Here is a 25,906-nt window from a genome sequence, read left to right as displayed (position 1 = left end):
GCTGGGAAGTCCAAGATCAAGGTGCTGGCCAGTTCAGTTTCTGGTGAGGGCCCTCTTTCTGGCATGTAGATGGCTATCTTCTCGCTGTGTCCTCACAGGGCAGATAGAGTGAGTTTTGTGGTGTCTCTTACCCATTATAAGGGTCTCAGCATTATGATCTCATTTAAACCTGAGCACCTCCCAAAGGCTCCATTTCCAAAAACTACCACACTGGGGGTTAGGGCTTCAACATACGGATTTTAGAGAACATAATTTATTCCATAGAGTCATTATACAAAAATTTGAATCTATCTATAAGAGTCCTCTCTTACAGTGAGCATAACACATTTTTCTTAGTATTGGATTGGAAAAATCAGTGTAAATATTCTTATTACAGGACCAGGCACATGGTGGCTCATGCCTGTAATTCTAGCACTTTGGCAGGCTGACGTGGAAGGCTTGAGCCCAGGAGTTCCAGACCAGCCTAGGCAACATAGCGAGACCTTATCTACACACACACACACACACACACACACACACTAAAAAAATTAGTGGGTGTGATGGTGCCCACCTGTAGTCCCAGCTACGCGGGAGGCTGAAGTGGAAGGATCACCCAGGCTAAGACTGCCATGAGCCTGTGATTGTGCCACACTCCAGCCTGGGCGATAGTGTGAGACCCAGATCAATCAATGAATGCATCAATCAATCAGTCCTCTTATTACAAGGGAATCGATGAAGGGCCTGCTTCCTTTCAGTAACAGAAATGACCATAAACTTTCTAAACCATTTCACACATCCATTTTAGTGTATCACTCCGTTTCATTTTTGTTTTTCGAACAGACCCTAAGCCAGTTGTCTTAAATTTTCTCAGGTTTGAATTTTAAAAATATGATCAAAATAGCCTTGTCTGCAGGTTGGCCCCGTTCCAGCCTAGAAACGGAATCGTCTTCTTACTCTTTCGGTTCCACCTCCCTACCGAGACAATCCAGGTAGGCCAGAGTCCTGCTGAGGGTATCCAGCCTGGAGAGCAGAAACCAGGATGAAGCAGCGCCCCCTCCCGGCTTCCACAGGGAGGACTGCTTCTGGATGTGATTCCCCGGGACAAGGCCACTACCACCTTGCCGTCTTACGTGACATTTAGCCCTCTCTGCGCTGCTCCAAAAGAAAATGGTTCCCTCTTACCGAATACTAAAATACCTAGGTGACTATTAACATAATAAGAAATAAGACCAGGGTTTAGGAAATGTTTGGTAAGTACATCAGTACATTTTATTCCTTTGTCCACAAATAAAATATTTTGTGTAGACAATAGGTACAAAGAGAGAAGCTATACTTGTGGTTCTGTGTACACGAGATCATCTTGTAATGTTTTTGTTCACTTCAAGCTCAAATTTTATCTCATCTTTTCTCACTGTGAGCACCTTTCATTAGGAACTCGTAAGCCAGTATCTATGTTATAACTAATTTTCAAAAAGTCTTGTCTAAAACGAATATTTCTCAAGTTCTAAATATTTCTAAGTCTTCTGGTACCCTAATTGTGACTACAGATGGTGCTGAAAATGAACTAGGATGAATAGATATTAATTTTTCATATTATTACAGTGCTGTGGACTACAAGTCATACCAAAAAAAACCACAAAAAACAAAAAAACCCCACAAAACTCACAAAACACTCACTCTTTTCCTTCAATCTTCAGACATTAGCTAAAATCTAAAAATAGTATATGATCAATATAGGCCACATTCAATAAGCTCTCAGACTGACTGAAACATTCCTTCATATAATTCAAGTATCTGAACAATATCTTCCTTGAGTTGTTGTCATCACTATTATTGTTGCCTGTAAATCCCAGTCTGCAAAGTTGGAGTTCAAGGTCCCTCCCATGCAAATACCAACTTTCTGCCAAGAGTGGCTCTCTGTTAGCTAACCTGATGTGCACTAAACCTAGGGATGGCCAGGTGTCTATTCTCTTTCATGCTTGTTTTCTTCTAAACTCAACCTCGCAGCAAAATAGACACGGGGTGAAGGGAAATAAGAGCAAACTTATCAACTGGGAAATCTTTAAGGTCATACATGTACATAAAAATATATAAATAACAGGGCATGCATAACAATGACAGAAACTGAGAAATATACATGTCCTTTCTTTTTCTTTTAGTATCAGTAGTATCCCTGATAAGGCAAGAATGGCAGAGTTGGAAAATCTTTTCCCTTCCTAGGATACTAGTTATAGAAACATTGTTCCTTTTCTTTATTGTTCACTGATATTAACCAGTGAGGAATTACGATCTAGGTTGTCATGTAATTTTGACTGGAATGACTACATTCCAAGGTGAAGAAGCAAATTTCTTTTCTTTCTTTTTTTTTGAGTCAGAGTCTCACTGTATCACCCAGGCTGGAGTGCAGTGCAGCTCACAGTCACTGCAACCTCGACCTGCTGGGCTCAGGTGATCCTTCTGCCTCAGCCTTCCACATAGCTGGAAGTACAGGTGTGTGCCACCATGCCCAGCTAATTTTTTTGGTTTATTGTAGAGACGAGATTTCATCAAGTTGCCTGGTCTGGTCTCGAACCCCTGAGCTCCCAAAGTGCTGGGAGCACAAGCACCACTGTGCCTGGCTAGAAGCAAATTTCTTAATGTAGAATATTCAGAAGCACTAATTTAGTTCCTTTTAATATAATATTTATATAAATTTCTATTAAGACTTTGGTTTAGGAGAAGCAAGAAATTGCAATGAAAAAAACGAAAGCAACAATAGTGATGAAAACCACACACTGATATAAGATTCAGAATTCTCTTCATAGTAATCTCGGGCAAATCTCTTCACCTCTCTAGACAGGGAGTTTAGCAGGGTAGTTTCCCTCTTCTCAAAAATGTGGACAACTGTATCAAATAATATTTAAGGTCCTTTTCAGTTGCAAGATTGCATGTTTCAAAGCTGGAGACATTGTGAGTATACAAATAAACTCCTCTAAATTAATTTCAGGAAGAAACTATTTAATATAAATTGTCATTAATGCATAGCTATGGCTATAATAATTACTACATTAAGTAGTCAATTATTTTTAATATTAGAATTTGATATACCAATTATTCAATTAATATATGATTTGTGCAACGTTCTGAAGTGAATACCTAAAACTGGGAAAGTATTTACTGCTTCTTCCTTCTTTTGCCTGCCCCCTGGTGGTAGTGCCAAGAAGTGACTCAACCAAAATAAATGTGGAGGCAATGTTCCAAACTGACTTCAACTCTCTTCCAGGCCTCTTGGTGTCCTGCTAATAATATTGTTTTATCTCTCTGTGCCTGAAAAGAAGAAGAATTTAGAAGATAACATGATTTAGAAACAGTTCCTACTGAAAATCATAGCAACACAGAGTGTAAATGATATGTGAAAAGTTAACAATTGAGAACACTTAAGATGATTCTATTTCTACCAAAGTTTTCCACATTTCACAGTGGACAATTTTAGAAAGTAACAGAAGAGTGATACAGCAGAACTTTAGAAAGATTTCTGGTGAACCCCCAAGTGCTCACAGTTATAGGATTAGGAGAAGACTGGGAATTTTTTTCTAGGGATATATCACACTATATCTGAAAACTCATGTACAGAAAGAGGTTTTGTGAACAGAACTGCCAAAAGGGAGAGGCTTCTATTTAAAAGATTTGCATTTTAAAAATATTTGAAGAGTGAAGACTTATTCTTTAAAGTAAATAATGTCTTCAATTTATTCCTTCTCCTTCTTCTCATTATAATTATTATTCAAAAGGTTTTTATTCACTCCCTTGGAGTAGAGGTTGGCCAGCTGCTGCCTGAAGGTCAAATCGGGTGGACCACTCATTTTTTTTTAAGATTCACAAACTAAATAAGGTTTCTACATTTTTAAATAGAGGAAAAATCAAATGAAGAATATTTCATAGTGCATGAAAATTATATACAATTCAAATATCAATGTGAATAAATAATGTTTTATTGGAATACAACCACACTTACCAATTTACATATTGTCTATGGCTGTTTTTGTGCCATGGTGGTAGAATTTAGTAGTTATGACTAGGGGTTCAGTTCATGTTGTGGAAGCATGAGAAAACAAACATTGACTTCTAAAATGTTTGTTATCTTTTACTTACAGATTTACTTGACAAAATATCAATTCCAGAATGCAAAAACTTCAGATTTCTGGGGAGCACTGGAAGAGGTAAGGAAGAGTATATCCTCAAATATTTCTTTGTCTGATTTACAAATAATTTACCAATTTTTTAAATTCAACGTTCTATCTTTTTATTTTCCCTTATTTGTTAATTGGTTAATCTCCATGGCTTTGCTTTCTTCAACCTTAGGCAAGTAATCTACCAGTGAGAGAAGTAATGGACACCTGGACCAGACAGATGGGTTATCCTGTGCTTAATGTGAATGACACAAGAAACATCACACAGAAACGCTTTCTGTTGGACTCAAGAGCTAATCCTTCCCAGCCCCCTTCAGATCTTGGGTAAGATTCTATAATGCATTTCAAAATAAGGCAGAAAATTGTCAGAAATACTGGTCATTTGCTTGGATCTTGCTCTTGAGTACGTGATTGATGGGTGATCATATAAAGTATAAAGGCACAGGATTAGGGATTCAAAGATAGTTAAGTGACCTCCTGGTTCAAAATAGTAGACTGAGCACACACATCCATGTCTTATTTTTCTAGGTATCATTGAAGAGAGGAATGGAAATACTAAAATAAATAAACCTGTAACAGTAAGGAAAATAAATGGGAAGGACTGTATGTATCATAGAATTCTGAAAGAAGAAAAGCAGAAGGAGAAATAGTGATAGAAAACAAACCGAGGAAGATGCAACCAGATAATAATAAAAGGACTTCCCTATCCTTAGACAAGCTCTGGGCTCAGTGTCAGCATGGAGTGGAGGGAAAGAGTGAGCAGAGAGGTCAATTAATTTGAAGTCTAGACTCAGGACAACTGTGCCAGTCAGACCCCCACTCTCCCCTCCACCTACTACCACTCCTTTCTCTGAATACAGCTCTGAGATATCTGGCAATGACCACAAGCAAAAGTACAGAGGGCTGGTTTCCTAAGGTAATTGACTAAAACAGTGGAGGAGAGGTAAGGATTTCCATTTGGTTGGGGCTCTTAGGGAAAACCTTCCTCATAATGACATTTGTAGGGAGGGTAGGCTGGAGCTGCCAGCCCCCCTCACACATACACGGAGCTCCCAATCAGACCATCTGCTCAGCAGAAAAGTCTGTCTCAAAAATGCATTTCCCTTCTTAATAGTAGAGAGATTACATACTAACCATCAAGAGTCAGTTTAATTCTTTCCTAAATATGAATGGACAATCAAAGATCACAAGATACATGAAAAATATGTAGAGGCATAAAAGGTTCAAATTCCAAGTGAAAAAGCAAAAACACACTTTGACTCTATAAGATGCTTAATTAAGGAAGCATAAAATAAATCTATAAAATATATGCAGAGATCAGAGAAGTTATTATACCCATTATCTAAGAGCGAATGTCTTGGAAGGGCCTAACTGAGAACACAAAATAATTCTGAAAGGTTAAGTTTTTGGTTGGCCAAAGAAATAATAGATCAACCAGAAATGAAATTGGAGAATTCTCCAAAGATGTAGGGCAGACACACACAGAGCTGGCAAATGTAACAGAAAAGACAAACATGGAAAGTCTAGCACCCAACTAATAGGAGTTTTTAAAAAATAAAAAGAAAACAGAGAAACTTGAGTGGCAAATTCTATCAAAGAAATAATAAAGGACACAAGGATTCTGATTAAAAGGCCCTACTAAGTACACTGTACAAAAATAAAAAAATAAAAAACATAGCTTCCACAGATACATCCTCATGAAATTTCAGAAAACAAAGACACACAAGTTAGTGTGGCATCACACTTCACAGCAACCCTGAATGCAAGGAGAAGATGGAGCAATGCTTCCAAAAGAGTGAAGCAAAACTTATTTTCACCTCTAATTCTATACCCAGTCAAACCAAACCCAGTGTGAGGTACAGTAAAGACATTTTCAGGAATACAGCCCCAGAAAATGCTTTCCACGTAACACTTCTTAAAAAGTGACTGAGGTTGCACACCAGGTGAAGGTTGATGAGTTGGAGGAAAAAAAAGAGAGAGAAAAAGAAAGGACTGGGTGATAAATCAAGAAAAGAGAAATAAATGGATCTTGGGACCCAGGAGATGGTACATTCAGTCTAGGCAACCCATGAAAGAAAATGCTCACAGTGCTATAAGGGCAGGATGATTGGGGTGAGGTAGGTGATCTCCAGGAAAAAGAGAAATGCTCTCTAGAAGGTAGTATGGTTGGGAAGATGAAAACATGTGAGGATTTGGTAAAGGTCCATCAGTTTGGTTAACTATAAAAAAGAAAATTTAGCCAGGTGTGGTAGCACGTACCTATAGTTCTGGCAACTTGGAAGGCTGAGGTGGAAGGATCGCTGGAGCCCAGCAGGTTGGGGCTGGGGTGGCCATGAGCGTGCCATTGTACTCCAGTCTGGGTGACAGAGTGAGACTCCAACTTAAAATAAAAAGAAAAAAGAAAATTTTAAAAAACCAAAATAAAATAATTTATATAAAAATTGTGATCTCAAACCATGAAGCAGGTAGAATGATTTTATGCCACTGATAGAATATAAGAAAAAGGAATCTGCTGGATGTGGTGGCACATGTCTGTAGGCCCAGCTACTTAGGAGGCTGAGGTGGGAGGATTACTTGAGTCCAGGAGTTCAAGACCAACCTGGCCACACAGTGAGACCCTATCTCAAAAAAGAAAAAAGAGCAAGAGAAAGAAAAAAGGAAGGAAAGAAGGAAAGAAGGAAAGAAAAGGAAGAAAAAGAAAAAATTCATTTGACCCTGTTAGAAAATTTTAATTTAAATGGCTCAGAGGCCATGAAATCAGACCACAGAGTAGGAAATATAAACTCACACACATCCTGGCCAACAGTATGTATATAATATAATCTCATAAATATTCATGGAATTTTTTGTTTTTGTTTTTGAATTGGAGTCTCACTCTGCCACCCAGGCTGGAGTGCAGTGGCATGCTTATGGCTCCTGCAGCCTCGACCTGCTGGGCTAAGGTGATCCTTCCACCTCAGCCTTCCAAGTAGCTGGAACTACAGATGTGTGCCACTCTGCCCAGCTAATTTTTTGATTTACTGTAGAAACAAGATCTCACCAAGTTGCCCAGGCTGGTCTTGAACCTCTGGGCTCAGGCAATCCTCTCACCTCTGCCTTCCAAGGTTATATAGATTATAGGTGTGAGCTACTGTGCCCAGCATGGCTTTTAACTTTTGCAATCAACTGATGGTTAAACATGTAAAAATATTTGTTATGGTGGCAGAATAGATTACTGTCTTGACATTGTAACAAGAAAAAACACCTGAAAGAAGAAAGGAGGTGGAGGAGGGAGAAAAGTTAGCAGAAAGTGTTGGGGTGCTAATCTAGGTGTGCTGGAACAGCTCTAATTCCCACCTCAATGTCATCATGTTAGTGACATTGTGTTGGCAACTTGTAATCAGTTGTGATGGGAGCATTACATGGACATGAGCAAATACTACATTTTACCCTCTGAAAACTGGTTGTAAAGCATTTACCAGTATTCCAGTGGATATCCTCATTTAACAATTAGGAAAGTAGAGGCACCAAAGTTTATAAAGCAAGAAATAATAGTATGATATATCATTTAGAGGTACAATTGTAAACTATAGAAAATCTAAAAATAATTTTATTGTATTCAATTTTATAATTGGAAGAGAAAGTAATATAAGTGAACTCAATCACCCTCTCTCATGGGAAAGTTAATAAATATTGTCTAAATAAAACAATAGAAGCATTTAGAGTTACAGTTGGACCACAGGATGACTAAAACCAGATTAAGGGATGTCTCCAAGAGGTGCTGACCTGGGGGGAAGGGTGGGGAAGAAGGTGGCTTTTCAACACCAGCTTTTAAAGTTTTTGATTCATGATGAACTTATCTACAAATTGCACACATTACATTTTCCTGAGCATTTAAATAGAGCTTAGAAACCTAATAAAATTCCCTTGCATAACTCACTTATAAGAAATGTATAAACTTAATCAAATTCTTCTAAACACCACTAGTTAAAATTTTATTCAATTCACTTATAATTTCAAAATATAAACATCTAAGCACCTGAAGAAGCAGATTTGGAAATTATTGGCATTAAAAGTTTTTCTATATATTTTTATAAATCTAACAAATTAAAACTCAAATACAACATATCAAATTTCTTGGACATTTTATTCATGTTGAAATCAAACCCTTAGTTTCATAAAATGAGATTTTTTTTTTACACATTTAAACATGGCTATTGAGTTAAGGTTTTTTTAAGTATTTCAATTAAAATTACAAATTCATGCCTGGGAGCAGTGGCTCATGCCTGCAATCCCAGTGCTTTAGGAGGCCAAGATGGGAAGACTGCTTGAGTTGCAGCTGCAGTGAGCTATGATTGTGTCACTGTACTCTAGCCTTGGGTGACAGAGCACCTCTCTCTCTCAAAAAAAAAAGTAATTAAGAACCTACTATATAACTTTCTCTAATTTGTCAAATTTTAAAAAATGTTTTAAGTATTGTAAAACTGACAAAGTGACTGACATTTTTACAATACTTAAAGTATTGTAAGTGATTTTGAAACTTATCACAATTGTATGAATACAACTTGTACAAAAGTTTCAATACTATAAACATCCCTAACTAAGCAGTTATTTTTGTATACATTTCTGGGATGCAGTTTCTCCCAACTGAAGGAAAGAAAATTAGAATCTTAGGAACTCTAGTCCCAGGGCTGCCCCAGGAGCCTGGATATACCATTCTGGGGATATCACTCCAGTCTGGGTTACCCAGCTGAGCCTCTTAGAGTGGATCTGAGCTAAATGGATGCTACATAGTCACGGGTCTCCTAGATATTGTTCCTGTTTCACCCATGCCCAAATTTTATTCTTCCTTCATTCAACATTTTAATACTTGGTTTGGGAAGAAATAATTTTTCCCCTATCCCCAACCCATGTATCTGTTATAGCCAAAGTGCAAGAAAGGAGAATTGCTAGTACATCGAGGTCAAATTATGAGTCCTTTATTAGCATGTGGTCAAGAGTAGGCTCACGCCAAGAAAGCTCTTGACCCTGAGCAAAACTAGCAAAAGGCTTATAAAGGCAAAAACTGCAAGTGGGCTACATAGCAGGGGGTGAAGGAACAAGGAACTAAAAACAAAAGGGAACAACATATAGGAATAAAATATGGGGATGTGGTAGGGGGAATTTTGCAAAGACCAATTTCTTGGTGCAACACTGATTTCACTAACAAAGCATACAATTACACAGAACTTGTAGCTAGGGAGTTTTTAAATGGTCAGCGTGAACAGCTAAGGGGAACAAGGCTGTGGCTCTGTGGTCATGGGAACGTTACAACAATCACATGTACACACTGCGAGGGGGGGCTCATTTTTAGGTCAGGCAGACAGCTAAGATGGAGGATTTTAACAAAATGGAGTTACTTATGTCAAGCAAGCTATTGCTATTATTTTACATATTTCATTAGCTATGCTGAACTCCACTGCCTGATTCTCATTGAGGAGACACTTTGTCCTCTTTCTCTTTTTCTTAATGATTTCATTGACATTATTTTATAACCACATATAAAAATTATCATAAGATCATTCAGTAGCAATTAGAATAATATGAGGAAAGGAGAATGATAGAATTATGGGGTATGAAGAAGGTGTTTCAGAAAGTATTTAATAACTATAAACTGGTTTCTGTGTAGTTACTGTTTTACGTTCTAGCAAATCAAGTGAGCCAACTTTAATACTGCTAGAGCCTATGGATATTAAAATTTAAAAATATTTCTCTCTTGTGAAACAAGCTACTATTTGGAATGTTTCACAGGAATTATAATATTGTCACATGTATCCACTGATTTGCTGAGCCTGAATTAATGAGGAGAGTATAGAAGGTGGGGTTGGGTAGGGAGGGTCACAGAACATGTTCTTTCCTGAAGATGTGATATTTAAGGAGAGCACATTGGTGGGGGGGAAAGACCATTGTTACTGAACTGAACTGGGATCTGCTTGCCTAGCAAGATAAGACAAAACGCCCATACAGAGGTTTTCAGGGAGAGAAAAGAGGATATTTATTTGTAGGTTGTGAAGCAAGGAGAATGGAATAGCTCATGCATAAGCCCTGACCTCCTCAATGGCTTGCAAGTAAGGGTGTTTAAAGGCAAGGGTAAATTTCGGGAAAGCAGAAGCTACAGGCAAAATCATAAACCAATACATGGAAGTTGGCCAGGTGTAGTGTCTCACACTTGTAATCTCAACACTTTGGGAGGTTGAGACAGGAGGATTGCTTGAGCCCAGGAGTTTGAGACTAGCCTGGGCAACATAGTGAGAACTTGTTTCTACAAAAAATTTTAAAAATTAGCCAGGAGCAGTGGCACACATGTATAGTCCCAACTACTTGGGAGCCTGAGCACAGGAAGTTGAGGCTGCAATGAGCCATGAACCACTGCCTTTCAACCTGAGTGACAGAGTGAGATCCAACTCAAAAGAAAAAAAAAAAAAAGGAGGTTATACAAGGGGGGGACTCCCCAAAAGACAGAATTTATTTATAAAAACTTGTATATTTATTTACTCTCTGTTTGATATAGTACACCTACCGAGATGCCTTTTCCACTGCTCAAAACAGTTTTTGAACTCATCAATTTGGATGCCTTTTAGGGCTTCTGCCATTTTTTGTTTCACCTCTTTCACATCAGCAAAAAGTTTCCCTTTGAGGGTTTTTTCATCTGTGAAATAAAAAAAAAAGTCACTTGGGGCAAGATGGGGTGAATAGGGAAGGTAGGGCACGGGGGTTATGCCATTTTTGGGGGCAAAAACTGCTGAACACTCAGTGCAACTTGGGCAGGTGCATTGCCACAGTGGAAGGACCAGTCACCTATTGGCCACAACTTGAGACATTTCTTCCACAAATTGTGACACAACATTCTCAAAACTTCCAGATAAAAACTTTAGTTGACTGATCCAGAGGAACAAATTCTGAATGTACTACAAGAGGCCCACCCCCCAAAGAGAAATTCTGTTTTTTTTTGGGGGGGGGTCCATCTTTATTGGTTTTGCCTAAAAAGTCAAGATATCTTGTAGTGCAACGGTCCCCAACCTTTTTGTCATCAGGGACTGGTTTCATGGAACACAGTTTTTCCAAGGACCAGGGGAGAGGAAGGATGGTTTCAGGATGATTCAAGCACATTTTATTTATTGTACACTTTATTTCTATCATCATTACACTGTAATATATTATGAAATATATAGCATGACCACCTTAGCATCACCTTAGATCATCGAGCATTAGATTCTCATAAGGAGTACACAACCTAGATCCCTTGCATGCTCAGTTCACAATAGGATTCATTCTCCTATGAGAATCTAATGCTGCCACTGATCTGACAGAAGGCGGAGTTTGGATGGTAATGTGAGTGATACAGTGACTATAAATACAGAGGAAGCTTTGCTGGCTTACCTGCCACTCATCTACTGTGCATCCTGATTCCTAATAGGCCATGGACTGGTACTAGCTGTAGCTCAGGGGTTGGGGATCCCTGTTGTAGTGGATGCTTACATGTCATTGGTAGATTCAAAGATTTTCTGATTTATAATTGGTTAAGGAAGTTACATTTAAAAAAAAACTGGGGGGTCAGTAAAAAACAATGTTAGCACTGACTTATGGGCATGAGTACCTCCAGGCCCCTCAGGAAGAAATTTAGAACAAAGAATGGTGGTCAGAGTTTAGTCCTCAGTTCCCCCTATCTGAGGTCTATGTGCTGGTGGATCTGTTTGATTGGGCAGTGGGAGGGAAGGGTCCAGGTTTCTGAAAAACAACTTAAGGACATATGTTAAGATGGTATCTTTAGTTTCTGTGGGGAACAAAACATCTTGTGACTCTAACTTCCTTGGTTGTTGGTTTAAGTTACTATTACTTTCTTACTTATCAAGTTGCTAATTTAGTTCTTAGGGACAGCTAGGTGTCTAGAATTTCCCTTGAAAAAATTCAGGATTTTCCTTTATTCTCATTCTTTGGTGTGGCGGTGCCTGGCAGGCCCCTGAGATAGGTCCCTGCTCCATCTCACCAACTGAGAAGTTCAAAACGGAAACTGCAACATGTATGAAAGTTCCAAAGTCTAAAGGAGTCTTGTATGCATAATACACCACACTTATTGAACACTGACTTAGTGGCTGGTACAATTTTATGCATTTCGGAAGTATTTGATTTTATAACAGATGAGAACATTGAAGCAGAGTGTGATTAAATAACTTGTTCAAGCTCATACAGTGTAAATAATGGAGACTTGATTTGAGCCCAGGCAGTCAGGCTCCTAGATAGTGGGTAGCAGAGGTGACTGCAAAAGGGGTGAGAGGTGAAAGTGAAGGTAAAGAGAAAGGCAGAGACCAGGTATGCAGACCATGTTAAAGATTCTGGATGATAGTATGCAAATTCAAGAACTTTGAGGAGAGAATTGGCAGGATGTTTCCATTATTGAAAGTTCCCCTTGAGCTGCACTGTGGGGAACAGATCATAGACCATCAACCAGTAGAGGACAAGAGTAGAAGCAGAGAGACCAGTTAGGATGACACTGTAGCAAGCAACCCATGTGAGAACTGTTGGAAACGATGAGCCTAGACAAGGACAGTGGCCGTAGGCTGGAGGGTGTGGTAGATGTTCCAAAGATTTGGTTGAACTAAACTATCTAATTAAAGATTAAATAATGTGCAAGGAAGTCAGTCAGATGAATTGGCAGAGAACAATCTCCTTGTAGAACATTATTCTCATCTTGTACTATAGTGGCCATAGCCTTATTTGTAGAGAACTGAGATCTTCATAGACACGCTTTGTGAAGTGTTCTCTATGAGGTAGGTAACAGAATCTGTTTTCTGGCTTACAATTCAGGGTGCTGGGAATGAAATTACACTAACAGCACACTCAGGCATTTTCACAAATTAAAATTGCTGAAGTACTTTGCTGTCTAAGGCATCAGAGAATGAAGAGCACTCAGAATTATTAAATTAGCTACTTCTATGACGCCGGTTGGTCCCTGAACTGGAGAAGTAACCAGAAAGCCAGTTGTACTCACTTTGTTGAGACCTATTATTGGTCTCTCCTGGAAATCTCAGACACTCAGTCCTCCTATAGTAATTTAAATGTAAGGAAACCAGATACCTTGCAAGTTCTGAAAATCAATAGCTTACTCCAGAACAAAGGAAAGATTGACTACTTAGACCAGTAGGAGGTTACTTAAGGAGTATTTGCATATACTTCTTTGCCTTTACTTTATCTTAAAAAGAAAAGATTATGATGGAGAAAACCTCCTTTGTTTTTCACTATTTTCTCTTTATGATGCATGAATTAAAACATAGATCTGACTTGTTTTCAGGTAATAATTCAATTATAAAAATCAACACAATAGTTTCTGTGATTGTTCTGCTAACAACTATAACAAACTATAAGTTTCTTTTATAGTAACTGTTTTATGTTCTAGTAAATTAGATTAACTATATTTAATACTGCTAGAGCCTTTGGCTATTAAATTTTTAAAAAATATTTCTCTCTTGCAAAACATGATTCTTTTGGGAAAGTTTCCTAGAAATTGTTCCCTCTTGTTATATGTATTCACTGATTTGTTAAGCCAAAGACAGTTAACAATGTTTAGAAAACAATGGAACCAGCTTTTTCAAAAACTATTCCTGGCCAGGCTCAGTGGCTCAGCCTGTACTTCCAGCAATTTGGGAGGCTGAGGTGAGTGGATTGCCTGAGCCCACAGGTTCGAGATCAGCCTGGGCAACTTGGCAAGACCTCATCTCCACAATAAATAAAAAGTTAGCTGAGTGTGGTAGCGCACACCTGTAATTTTACCTACATGAAAGGTGGAGAAGATGGATTGCTGGAGCCCACAGGTCGACGCTTGGGTGGCTGTGAGTGTGCCACTGCACTCCAGCCTGGGCAACAGAGTGAGACTCCAACTCCAAAAACAAAAAAATGAAAAACACCAAAAAAACTATTCCTTGGTTATGGATTTCTCTCCACACAAACAAAAATGTTTTATAGCCAAGTGAACCAAATACATCATCAAGGTACAAAATCACTTTTTGTTACAATGAATCTTTAAATTTTATTCACCAAGACTTAAAACTATATTAACATTTATACTTTTCTGTATTATTTGTCTTTAGTTTCTACCTTCAGATACTGTTTTTTATTTTGTTTAGACTTATAGATATATTACTAAAATTTTTTTATTATTATAAATGCCTTTATGCACCCAGAAAGGAATTAGTCCTTTCTTCAACCCTGATGTTCACCTGCTCTCTGTTCAGATATGTTCCTGTCTGGCAGGCAATGTGGTCAGCTAAGTTGCTCTGTAAGTTGAATGGTCTCCTCTTAATATTTTCTCACTGATTAAATAATCCAAGATTAGGGAATTCTTACTGACTAGAATCTTTTTATAATTCAAATGCTCCACCCATGTATAAGTTATTGTCTTAACACCAGAACCTCAACCCTCTCTTAGAAATGTACTAGTTCCACATATCTATCGGGGGATGTCTCTACAGGGTTTGCTTACATGCCTGCTCTATGTAAACAAGCAGAAGAATGGGAGTAGATGTGTCATCTTGGGGCAATCAAAGTCAGGTTCCTTAGACAAAATTAGGTCGGCCATGTTTAGTACTGCTAGAGCCTGTTGTACGGTTAGATAGTGAATATCTATAAAAATGAATTCTGATACTTCTGAATTTTAGATAACGTATAGGAGACTCAATAATTTCATTTATGTAATTTTCATTTCTTCACATTTTATACTCTCCAATCTGTTATTTTACTCAGCTTAGATTAGATCCTATGATTCTAAAACAAAAAAAATTATGTAGGCTCAATCTTCTATCATTTTAATCTTACGATACTCTTAAAGACCTCAGGGTCGTATTTTTGTACATGACCTTAGTAGTATATCTTCTGCCCACTTTTAGGCTAGATATAGTCCCAGAGACTGTGGTTTAGAGGGGAAAGCCAATGTGAACTCTTGACTGGGCACAGAGGTCACCCAGACACTGCCTGCCAGACAGATTGTTTCAGTCAGAAAGATGAAGAAGGAAACAGTGCTAGTCTACGTAGTAGCACCGAACCAGCAGAGCAGTGAAAGAGTGACGTATTAGATAGGATGTGGTCTTTTAAAAATGCTTCTTTGTTGTCTTCTGAGAAGCTGCAAGGGCTCTTAGATTGGCTTCCCTAAAAGCAGGTGATCATGCATGTGAACGGACATCATTAGGAAATGTTCTTAGGAAAGTTGGGCAGCGAAGCAGACAGTAAGATAGGGAAGGGAGGGAAGCCCAGGAAAGGTGCAATGTGAGGCAGGTCCTGAAGAGGTTACCTTCGTCTCTGTCTTGTGGGGTTGTCCAGGAGCAAGTGCAGATCCTTCTTCAGAGTGTTTCTGATAGATGGGGCAAGACACATTCTCACACCTTCCAGTCCTTGCTAAGGGTCACATCCAGAAGAATGGAATGCCCAGGAACTTTTGACTTTTTCTAACCCAGTGTTGGTTGTGAGTGGGGAAAGCATGCTGGGTCCTGGATGTACAAAAGTGACAAAGGGATTCTGGGAGATAAGAGTGAAGCACACAGAGTGTCCACTGTAGGGCCCAAAAGATAATTTATGGATTGGTTTTATGAAACTTATAGCCAAAGACATTCCACCGCAATAAAATACTCCAAAAAAGCTAGTAAACTAAATCATATAAAACACTTTGATAGTTATAAAACAAGGGATTACTTCTTTCATGTATATAGCAAAAATATATTCTCCTTGAATGACAGAAATCTGATTGTGTCTTGAAAAGGAGAAATGTCAACCCTAATTCTCTGTTAGGGAATTAGATGTTGACAGACAAACCAACCTTAAGTTGAAACCTAAACCAGTCAATGATACATAGATTCACCTTCTCTCTAGATTGCCTGCATTTTCTGATATGTGGTGACATAGGAACAAACCATCAAAAAGACATTTTAGACCTCTTTTATGAGATTTCCAGACTAAAATATTAAGTATATATTATAAGAAAATACAATGTTAACTCTCCCCACTCTCACTCTGCAAGAAAATACGAAGTAGCTAAAGGGAACAATGGAAAACTCCCCATGTTTACCTAGTGATTTTTCCTTGGCAGCACTTCAGTTCAGATTCTAAAGAGGAGGTATTTAGAGGAGAGCCTGAGAAGCTTTGGGGCATGGTGGTGGTGCTATACTTTCAACATGATTTCTAAAATGTGTTATTTCCTTCCCAGAGTTTATAAACTGTCTTCTGAGTTCTAATAATGTTTTATGTTCCTTGATGGAAATGATAATATACTAGAATGTGTGCAAGTATACATGTGACTGCTCAATATTATAATATGATGTGTTATATTTATGCAATTTATACAATATCTTTATTCTAAAACCTTAAAGCATTTTAAAAATAATATTATTTGTCCTTAGCTAACTTTCTGATGCAAATTTTTACATTTTACATGTTTATGAAAACGGAGAGCAGTTATACTGCCTGTCTTCGTCACTAAAGTGTATTGTATTAACTATATTAATTGTATGCTATACACTAGACAATCAGTTATAAGGAAAATATGCTTGTCTATTGCTTTTGGAATATTTCTACTCTTGAAAGTTTTGTTATCTTTTAGTAATACAAGTTAAATATTTTTCTTTTTAAAAATTTTAGTTACACATGGAATATTCCAGTTAGATGGACTGAAGATGATACATCGAACATTGTATTATACAATAGGTCAGAAAAAGGAGGTAAATATTATCAATTTATTTATTTCTTTTTTGAATTGATTACTACATTAAACTAATGTAAACTAATGTAAGTGTAAAGGTTCAACAAAAAAGCTGGAACTTAGGTACATTTCAGCTAAAAGAGATCCCAAATCTTTATCTACAATGAGAACTTTCCTACTCTGAGATATTCTTTTTAATGATTTATCATGACTGGCACAATAATAAATATGCATACATATCCAAAGGAGAAGGGTCACATACTCAACCCCTGCAAGATCAACATATAAGATTTCTTCCTTCCAGGGTGGACATGGTGGTTCACACTGTAATCCCACACTTTGGGGGCTAAGATTAGAGTAATGCTTGAGCCCAGGAATTGGAGACCAGTCTAGGCAATATAGCAAGACCCCGTTTCTAAAAAATAAAATAAAAAATAATTAGCTGGGCACATGGTGGGATACCTCTTTAATCCCAGCTACTCAGGAGACTGAAGTGGAAGGATCACCTGAATCCAGGAGGTTGAGGCTGTGGTCAGCCATGATCCATGCCACTGCACTCCAGTCTGGGCAACAGAGTGAGACCAGACTCAAAAAAAAAAAGCTTTCTTTCTTTTCTCCCTTGCTCCCTTCTTCCCTCCCTCCTTTCTTACTTTCTTTTTGTTTTTTCTTTATATCAGATAAGTAAGCCATTGAATTTCCTAAAAGGTTATGTCATAGGCTTGGGCTACTTTTAATGCTCTCATTATACTAGACCAATTATTTTGTTGAAATATATTTGTGTTCTATCTCCATTGATTTGTTTTTTCCTTACTTAAAAAAGGAACACTTTATCACAGCCCTTCAGATTGTAATAATACTAATAATAATAATGAAACAAGGCAGGTTTTAGCAATAATCCCAGAAGAATCCTGCTTTTTATACTTTTACCATTATTCTTGTTTTGTGTTTCAAAGCCATTTTTAATCTAAGACAGACTAGATTTTTCTCCCAATCCCATGAGGACTTGGTTTCAACAGCACTTGATGTGGACTTTCCCCTGTGTCTTCTTGAGGATAAAAGCAGCTCACTAATCCTTTATTTACATATGCTTAATAGCTCCTGCAAAATATTCTAAAATATTACTTAAGTATAATTTCTCCTGGCAAATACATTTTTATTCTGCTTCTTGTAGGTTGCTTTTGAGAAACAGTTTTACTGAGATATATAATTCATATACTGTGAATTTCACCCATTTAAAGTGTACAACTCAATGTTTTTTAATATAGGCACAGATATGTGTAATCATTACCACAGTCAATTTTAAAGCATTTTCATCACCTCAAAATAAAAATCCCTACACTTTAGCTATCACCTCTCCATCCTCCCATACCCCCAGTCCTAAGAAACCACTAATCTACTTTCTGCCCCTATAGATTTGCCTATTCTGATCATTTCATGCAAATGAAATGATATATGTAGTATTCTGTGGCTTCCATTAGCATATATTTTTAAGGTTCATCCACATTATAGCTTATGTCAGTACTTCGTTTCCTTTTTTTTTTGCTAAATTATATGCCATTATGTGGATAGACCACCTTTTGTTTATCCATTTATCAGATGATGAATATTTGGATCATTTCCACTTTTTGTCTACTATCAATAATGCTGTTATAAACATTTGGGCACAAATTTTTCAGGGAATCCAATAGAGTTTTTTTCACTTTTGTTGTTTTGGGATTTTACATTTATTATAAACTCTTTGTGATTTCTACTGTTACTATAAACTCTACTAACTTGATCATTATGGAAGTAAGATTCCTTCTGGAGCCCTTCTGGACAGGATTTACTATTACAACAAAACTTTCTCTAGCTTACTTATACTAATAATTATTGTAACCTTGTGGTCAACAATCCTATATTTTTCTAGACTTCCCAGATCAATGGCGTTTTGTCCTAGTATTTTATGTATGCTTATATTGTGTTTGCGTGCCAAGCTCTATATTTTGGAGTCTGTCTTCTGACTATTTTCTTACTCATAAGTACATTCGCCAGAGGAAAATGGAGAAGACAGAAAAAAGATACTTTTCAAATGTACTACAGCACTGATAAAAGGCATAATAAGAGAGTTCGGATTCCATTGGGAGATTTTCAATGGGTTTGGTTTAACTATTACTACATATTTTCCCCATTGGTCACCATAGTTAATTGAGGGTTGAAAGAATGTCTCAGCAGCTGCTTGATTTGCTGTTTGCAAATCTGAAAGCATGAATAATTCATTTAGCTTAACACAATTTACCCAGCATTTTCATGGAATGAGTTTTCCATTCAAGTGAATTTTCCAGATAACTACATTTACTCAAGTGCTTCATAAAATAAGTTGCAAGAATTCACAATAAACATTGTCCTAATATGTGTTATGTGATTTTTAGATAGAGTATTTGAAATAATGAATTTAATCCTTAACTATTCAATTAATTCTTTCAAGCAAGTATTATTTAGATGTCAGACACAGAGGTAGGCATACAGATAGTGCTGAGGGAAACACATACACACGACTCTAACTCTCATGTAGATGATTGTCTAGGGCTGTGTGAACAAGCAGATATAATACCATGTCCTAAGTGCCCATGTGGTAATGTGGATAGTCAAGGATTCTTACAGAAGAAGCACCAGCTGAGACTTGGGGGTTCAGGAAAGGTTACTAGAAAAATGAACATCGAGGCTGAGAGTTTAGGGGCTAAGAGTAGAATTCAAAAGAGTGCAGAGGGGTTGTATGCTCGACAGAACATACGTGTGAAAGTGAGACAGCAAGGAGCTCTCACACTGTTCTCTCTCCCTCTGTCACCACATTTCATGGTTTTTCCCCTCCTATCGACTTATTTGTATCTCCCCTTCCCACAGAATATTCCTTAAGGAAATCGAACTTATTCATGGTTGTTGTTGTTCTACTATCTCTAGCAGACACTATATTGGGCACTAATAATTGTTTGCTGAACGAATGAATAAATCAATGAATAAAAAGGCTCTGATATTCTCAGAGCTGACAACAAACCTACTTTTATTTGAAACTTCAGAATCATGACTGGTGACTTAACCAGAAACAAACTAGACATCATTTCCTACTTCAAAGTGTCTGCTCCATTTTTAGGCTATGCGTAAGTTCCTGTTTCCTGTTTGAGGACATCTTCAACTCTTAACTCAGAGCACAGATGACGAACATGTCCTGAGTGTACTGAATGGGTAGCCAGCTCATGTTACCAGTCCCACCTCCCTCCTCTTGGTTCCTTTGATGATTCATCAGTTAGAAATTCTTCAGGCAGTAGTGGGACTTCCCCCCAAGGTCTTTTATTTACATTTGTATTGTACATGATATTTTATGCATTACAACAAACATTAAACATGTACTTTCTAACAAAAGTAGAAGACCTTTATCATAAATCCTTTTCTGTCTAATTCAACCTACCCTGAATAATCTTTTCTCTCACTCTCTATAGTATATTTTAAGCTGTTGATTTCATCAGTACTTATGTCTAATATTACCTTCTATTTAAAATAAAATAGTTGATAAACTTCACACACTGTCTCTTTTCTTTTTCAACTAAATTATAAGCTTATTGATAATACAAACTACCCATATTTTGTCCCCTGTCCACCCTATTAACAGCACGGTGCAATGCACATCCTAAGACTTTAGGAAGTACTTGCTTAGTGAAGGGTTGTTTTCCTTAGACTGTTGTACTTTTAGGGGTTGCCTGTGTATATTTTAGTTGTGTATCTTAGCAGCAACTGCTATTTTGACTATTGTAACTGTATCCACATTTAGTAGCATACCACCTTTTTGCTTTCTAATGTTTAGAAGGATTGAAGGTTATCATACGATATCAGGTAACCAATCTTGCCCAAACATAATATTTAAAAATAGACATTTGAGCCGGGCTCGGTGGCTCAGCCTGTAATCCCGCGCCTTTGGGAGGCTGAGGTGAGTGGATTGCCTGAGCCTGCGGGTTTGAGACCCGCCTGGGCAACTTGGCAAGACCTCATCTCTACAATAAATAAAAAATGAGCCGGGTGTGGTAGTGCGCGCCTGTAGTTCCAGCTACTTGGAAGACGGAGGCAGAAGGATCGCCGGAGCCCAGCAGGTAGAGGCTGCGGTGGCCGGGAGCAGCCACTGCACTCCAGTCTGGGCGACGGAGTGAGACTCCAACTCAGAAAAAAAAAAAATAGACATTTGTAGGCGCACAGGGCTGGGGGAGACTCTAAGTCCTTGGAGATGGTGTAGACTTTGTGTTACTGTTTTCATGACTCTTACTTCCAGATCTGAGGTTGTACTTGGATGGCTTAGTCAGTTTCTATCATAGAAGTAGGATATACTAACAATCTATAATAGTTATATTTAAATATTGAATACCAAAATAATGATGAGCATATATTTCTGTATTTGATGACAAAGAAGAAAGAACTTTCTTCGTTTTTTCAAACTAGGCCTCATGGAATGCTCAAACTTTGATTGGATAATCATGATTTAATTTTACTGGTTCCAAAGCTCAATTGATCAGTTCAGCCCTGGTCAACCAAGTCTTAGATTTATTCGCCTAAACCAAATATACAAGAGATTAACTAAGAATGCTAATTTATTAATTTACACAGATAAAATTTACTGGCTAGTGAACCAGAATACTCATTTCAGCTAACTAGGTATCTGTTCCCAGGAAGAAAGTTTACTTAGCAAGAATTAAGAGAAAGTTAAGGTAGAATGATTATTTTAGAGATGGCATCAAATGATGATAGTGTGATTTATTGCATTAGCCAGGTGAACCAAATTATTGCCCTTTAGAGACTATCAATAGTAACTTGATGCAATAAAAGTTTTTTTATGCTACAGTCCAAAGGAGGTATTTCTGATCTTCCATTTCTCCTAGGTGGCTCTCCACCAAATAATGACTTAGAAACCCTGTCTTCTTCCTTCTTGTGACTCCACCCTTCAGATCTTGGATCCTCTTGCTAGATCTTTTGCATCTGTCCAAAAGACAGGGGAAGATAATGGAAAAAATAGGCCTAGAAGTGCGTCTATTACTTCTGTCCACATTTCATGGCCAGTTCTCAATCATGTGCTACTGCCTAACCACAAGGGAGGCTAAATACATAGTGTCTAACTTGGTAGCCAGGAGGAACAGTGTGGTAAACAACTAACAGGTCTCTGTCACATACACTGTTCACTAAAGGACCACACCTGTCAAAAGGCCTGGAACACACATGCCAGCTTAACTTATCACCTACTTTTCTGAGCAGACTGGAGACACAGTGACTAATCTTCACTATCCAACTCTCCTTTGTAATTATTCTTTCCAATTATCAAAATTATCACTAATGATAATCTTTCTGCATGATAGGTTGCATTTTTCCAGTTTCCTGTTCATTGCATATTACATATTAAAACTATGGGCATACCTGGAAGATACTGCAGATTTGATTCCAAATCACTGCAATAAAGCAAATATCACAATTAAGCAAGTACCACAAATTCTATGGTTTCCCAGAGTATGTAAAAGTTACGTTCATGCTATATTGTAGTCTATAAGTGTACAATAGCACTGTGTCTCAAAAACAGTATATATATGCTAATTAAATACTTAGTTCATATATAGTATATATGTATAGTATATATAGATATGTACTATAACATGTATATAACATATATATATTAATTAAAAATAACTTATTGGTAAAACATGCTAACAGTCTTTCTAAGAGCCTTTCAGCAAACTGTAATTTTTTTTAATGGTGGAGGGTCTTGCCTCAATGTTGAAAGCTGCTGACTGATCAGAGTGGTGCTAGCTGAAGGTTGGAGTGGCTGTGGCAATATCTTAAAATAAGACACAATGAAGTCTGCTTCATTGACTCTCTTTTCATGAAATATTTCTTTGCCACATGTGATACTGTTTGATAAACTTCAACCCACAGTGGAACTTCACTCAAACCTTGGCATTACTTTATCAATTAAGTTTATGTGATATTCTAAATCCCTTGCTGTCATTTCAACAATGCTCACAGCATTTTCACCAGGAGTAGATTCCATATCACGAAACCACTTTCTCTGCTTATCCTAAGAAACAACTCCTCATCCATTCAGGTTTTATCATGAGATTGCAGCAATTCAGTAACATCTCAGGCCTCACTTCCAATTCTAGTTCTCCTGCTATATCCACTGCATCTGCAATTATTTCCTCCAGTGAAGTCTTGAATCCTTCAGAGTCATCTATGAGAACTGGAATCAACTTCTTCCAGACTCCTGTTAATATTTTGACCTTCTTCCATTAATCACAAATGTGGCATCTAAAATTATGAATCCTTTCCAGTAAATTTTCAATGTGCTTTTGCATAGTTTCTTTCTTTTTCCCTCCACTTTACCAAACTTTATTAAAGAAAAAGTAATGGTGATGAATCTCTACAACAAGGTCAATTATCGGGGATTCTTCCCTTGAAAATGTGACATTTGATTTCGAAACACATGCCAAAAATATACATGGTTCCCAAATTGTACTAAGTAGGTGAGAAGCTGAAATCCTGAGGTACTCATCTTCCAACTTTCCCCAGTCTGTGGTCTGTCTTTGGATCAGCAATAATCGCCTGAACATCTGTAGCTCTCTGAGCTCTTTATGTGCAGCAATCGCAGAATCTGAGCAGCTTCGTTAAGAACTGTGCTTCCAGTGTCAAAACCAAGAATATGTTGTCTAAAGTAACAGGCATGCCCTCTTTTGTTTGATTTGCTTTAGCAACGGCATCCTGTATCAAGGTTCCTGAACCAAAATGCAAATTGCCTTAAGCATTACCAGGTAATCATCATGACTCTGGATCTGAAGGAGGTTAGCCAAAGCCATCACAACAACTTCAAATCAGGATTATTTACATCCAGAGTGATCAATGGCTCTGCATTTTTAGTTGCATTGTCAGCATTTTTTGCATTATCAGGTACTAGGTCCTTGTATTTTTCAGCATTATCTCCATATTCAAGTCTAAGAGCGAAACCAAAAAAGCCAGTCAATGGCTTCTTATTGATCTTGAATCTTGAAAGGACAGTTAACATCTCTGAGATACTTTTCAAAGAACTTGGGCTTGTCACTGCTTTGAATGTTTGTTAAATTACCTCTGTCTTCAGTGTTGTAGTATATTATTTTCTGGTCTTCAAGCCAAACAATAAAGTTTCGAAATTCTGTTTCATCTTTGCAGTTGAAGTTGGCCAGGTTATGGTAGTCGAGAGCCATCAGCTTGTGTGGGAACATGGTCCCAGTGGCCCAGCTCCGCCCCCAGGCCTCGGCCAGGAGTCTGCATAGTTTCTAATGTGGTTTTATGTTATAAAGATGTGCTTTGGCCAGATCCATCAGAGAGATTGCTATCCATGACAGCTATAACCTTACAAAAATGTGTTATTTAAATAATAAGACTTGAAAGTTGAAATGGCTCCTTGATCCATGGGCTTCAGAATTGATGTTGTGTTAGCAGGCATAAAAACAACATTTTCATCAGAGCTCTAGGTACATTGTCAATGAGCTGTAATATTTTGAAAGGAATATTTTTTTACTGGGCAGTAGGTCTAAACACTGGGCTTAAAAATATTCAGTAAACCATACTGTAAACAGATGTGCTGTCATCCAGGCTTTGTTGTTGCATTTATAGAGCACAGGAAGAGTAGACCTAGCATAATTCTGAAGAGCCCTGGGATTTTTGGAATGACAAATAATCACTGGCTTTAACTTACAGTTTCACTCCTAATGAGAGTCAGCTTGTCCTTTGAAGCTTTGAGGTCAGTCACCGACAGCTCTTCTCTAGCTTCTAATATAAGGATTTGTCTACATCTGTTGTTTAGGTTGCAACCTTCCTCAATGATGTTAGCTGGATCTTCTAGATAACTTGCTGAATCAGCACTTGCTGCTTCACCTTGCACTTTTATGTTATGAAGATGGCTTCTTTCCTTGAACTTCATGAACCAGCCTCTGCTAGCTTTAAACTTTTCTTCTGCAGATTTCTCAACTCTGAGAATTGAGAGTGTTAGGACCTTACTCCAGATTAGGCTTTGGCTTAAGTGAATGTTGTAACTGGTCTGACCTTCTATTCAGACCACTAGAACTTTCCCCAAATTAGAAATAAAGCTGTTTCGCTTCCTTATCATTCATGTGTGCACTGGAGTAGCATTTTTAATTTCTTTCAAGAACTTCTTGAAACATTCAGAGCTTGTTTGGCAGAAGAGGGCTAACTTTTGGACGGTCTCAGTTTTTCACATGCCTTCCTCACTAAGCGTAATCATGTCTAGCTTTTAATTTAAAGTGAGAGAGGTGCAACTCTTCCTTTCACTTGAACACCTAGAGGCCATTGTAGGGTTATTAATTGACCTAATATCAATATTGTTGTATCTGAGAAAATAGGAAGGTCTAAGCAAAGGAAGAGACAGGAGAATGGTCAGTGGAGCAGTCAGAACACACACAACATTTACCGATTAAGTTTGCCGTCTTTTATGGGCATGGATTATGGCAGCCAGAAACAGTTACAATAGTAACATCAAAGATGACTGATCACAGGTCACTATACAAGATATAATAATAATAAAACAGTTTGAAATACTGCTAGAATTATCTAAATGTGATATAGAGGCATGAAGTGAACACATGCTGTTGGAAAAATGGCGCTGATAGACTTGCCTGATGCAGGGTTGCTACAAACCTCCGGTTAAAAACAAAACCAAAACATAGTATCTGCAAAGTGCAATAAAGTGAAGCACAATAAGATGAGGTATGCCTGTACATTGTTTTTTTCAGGCAGATTCTTTAGGCCACTTGCTGAGATTTAGGAGGGACTCTATAATTATTATGAATACAATCACTAATATTTCTCAAATGGGCAATTTATTGACATTTTCACAAATAGTAACCAATTCCTTTTATAATAGATCATGTTAATCTTAGCTTCAGAAATGGACATTTTTTCCTTGACCTCATATGATGATAATGCATCTATTTGAAATTTTTAGCTCAAATATATTTTGTGTGTGATCGGTCAAAAAGTAATACTATTATAGTCTTCAGCT

The 25,906-nt window shown here is 37.6% G+C and overlaps 1 protein-coding gene and 1 pseudogene across 1 annotated transcript in view; one reads left to right on the top strand and one right to left on the bottom strand.

The window, feature by feature from the left end:
- Positions 1 to 25,906, top strand: part of ENPEP (glutamyl aminopeptidase) — a 98,296-nt gene that overhangs the window by 47,399 nt on the left and 24,991 nt on the right. The window contains exons 9-11 of the mRNA XM_008061227.1: positions 4,113 to 4,178; positions 4,321 to 4,472; positions 16,788 to 16,867. Of these exons, the coding sequence (XP_008059418.1) occupies positions 4,113 to 4,178; positions 4,321 to 4,472; positions 16,788 to 16,867 (298 nt within the window). The remainder of the gene's footprint in view (positions 1 to 4,112; positions 4,179 to 4,320; positions 4,473 to 16,787; positions 16,868 to 25,906) is intronic.
- LOC103263550 lies at positions 23,401 to 24,107 on the bottom strand (annotated as a pseudogene).

This window comes from Carlito syrichta, unplaced genomic scaffold (assembly GCF_000164805.1).
Source record: "Carlito syrichta isolate Samal-C Ts95f unplaced genomic scaffold, Tarsius_syrichta-2.0.1 Scaffold305151, whole genome shotgun sequence".
In the NCBI taxonomy this organism is placed as follows: domain Eukaryota; kingdom Metazoa; phylum Chordata; class Mammalia; order Primates; family Tarsiidae; genus Carlito; species Carlito syrichta.
Note: the sequence above shows the minus strand (reverse complement) of the source record. Positions and strands in the feature narration are given on the sequence as shown.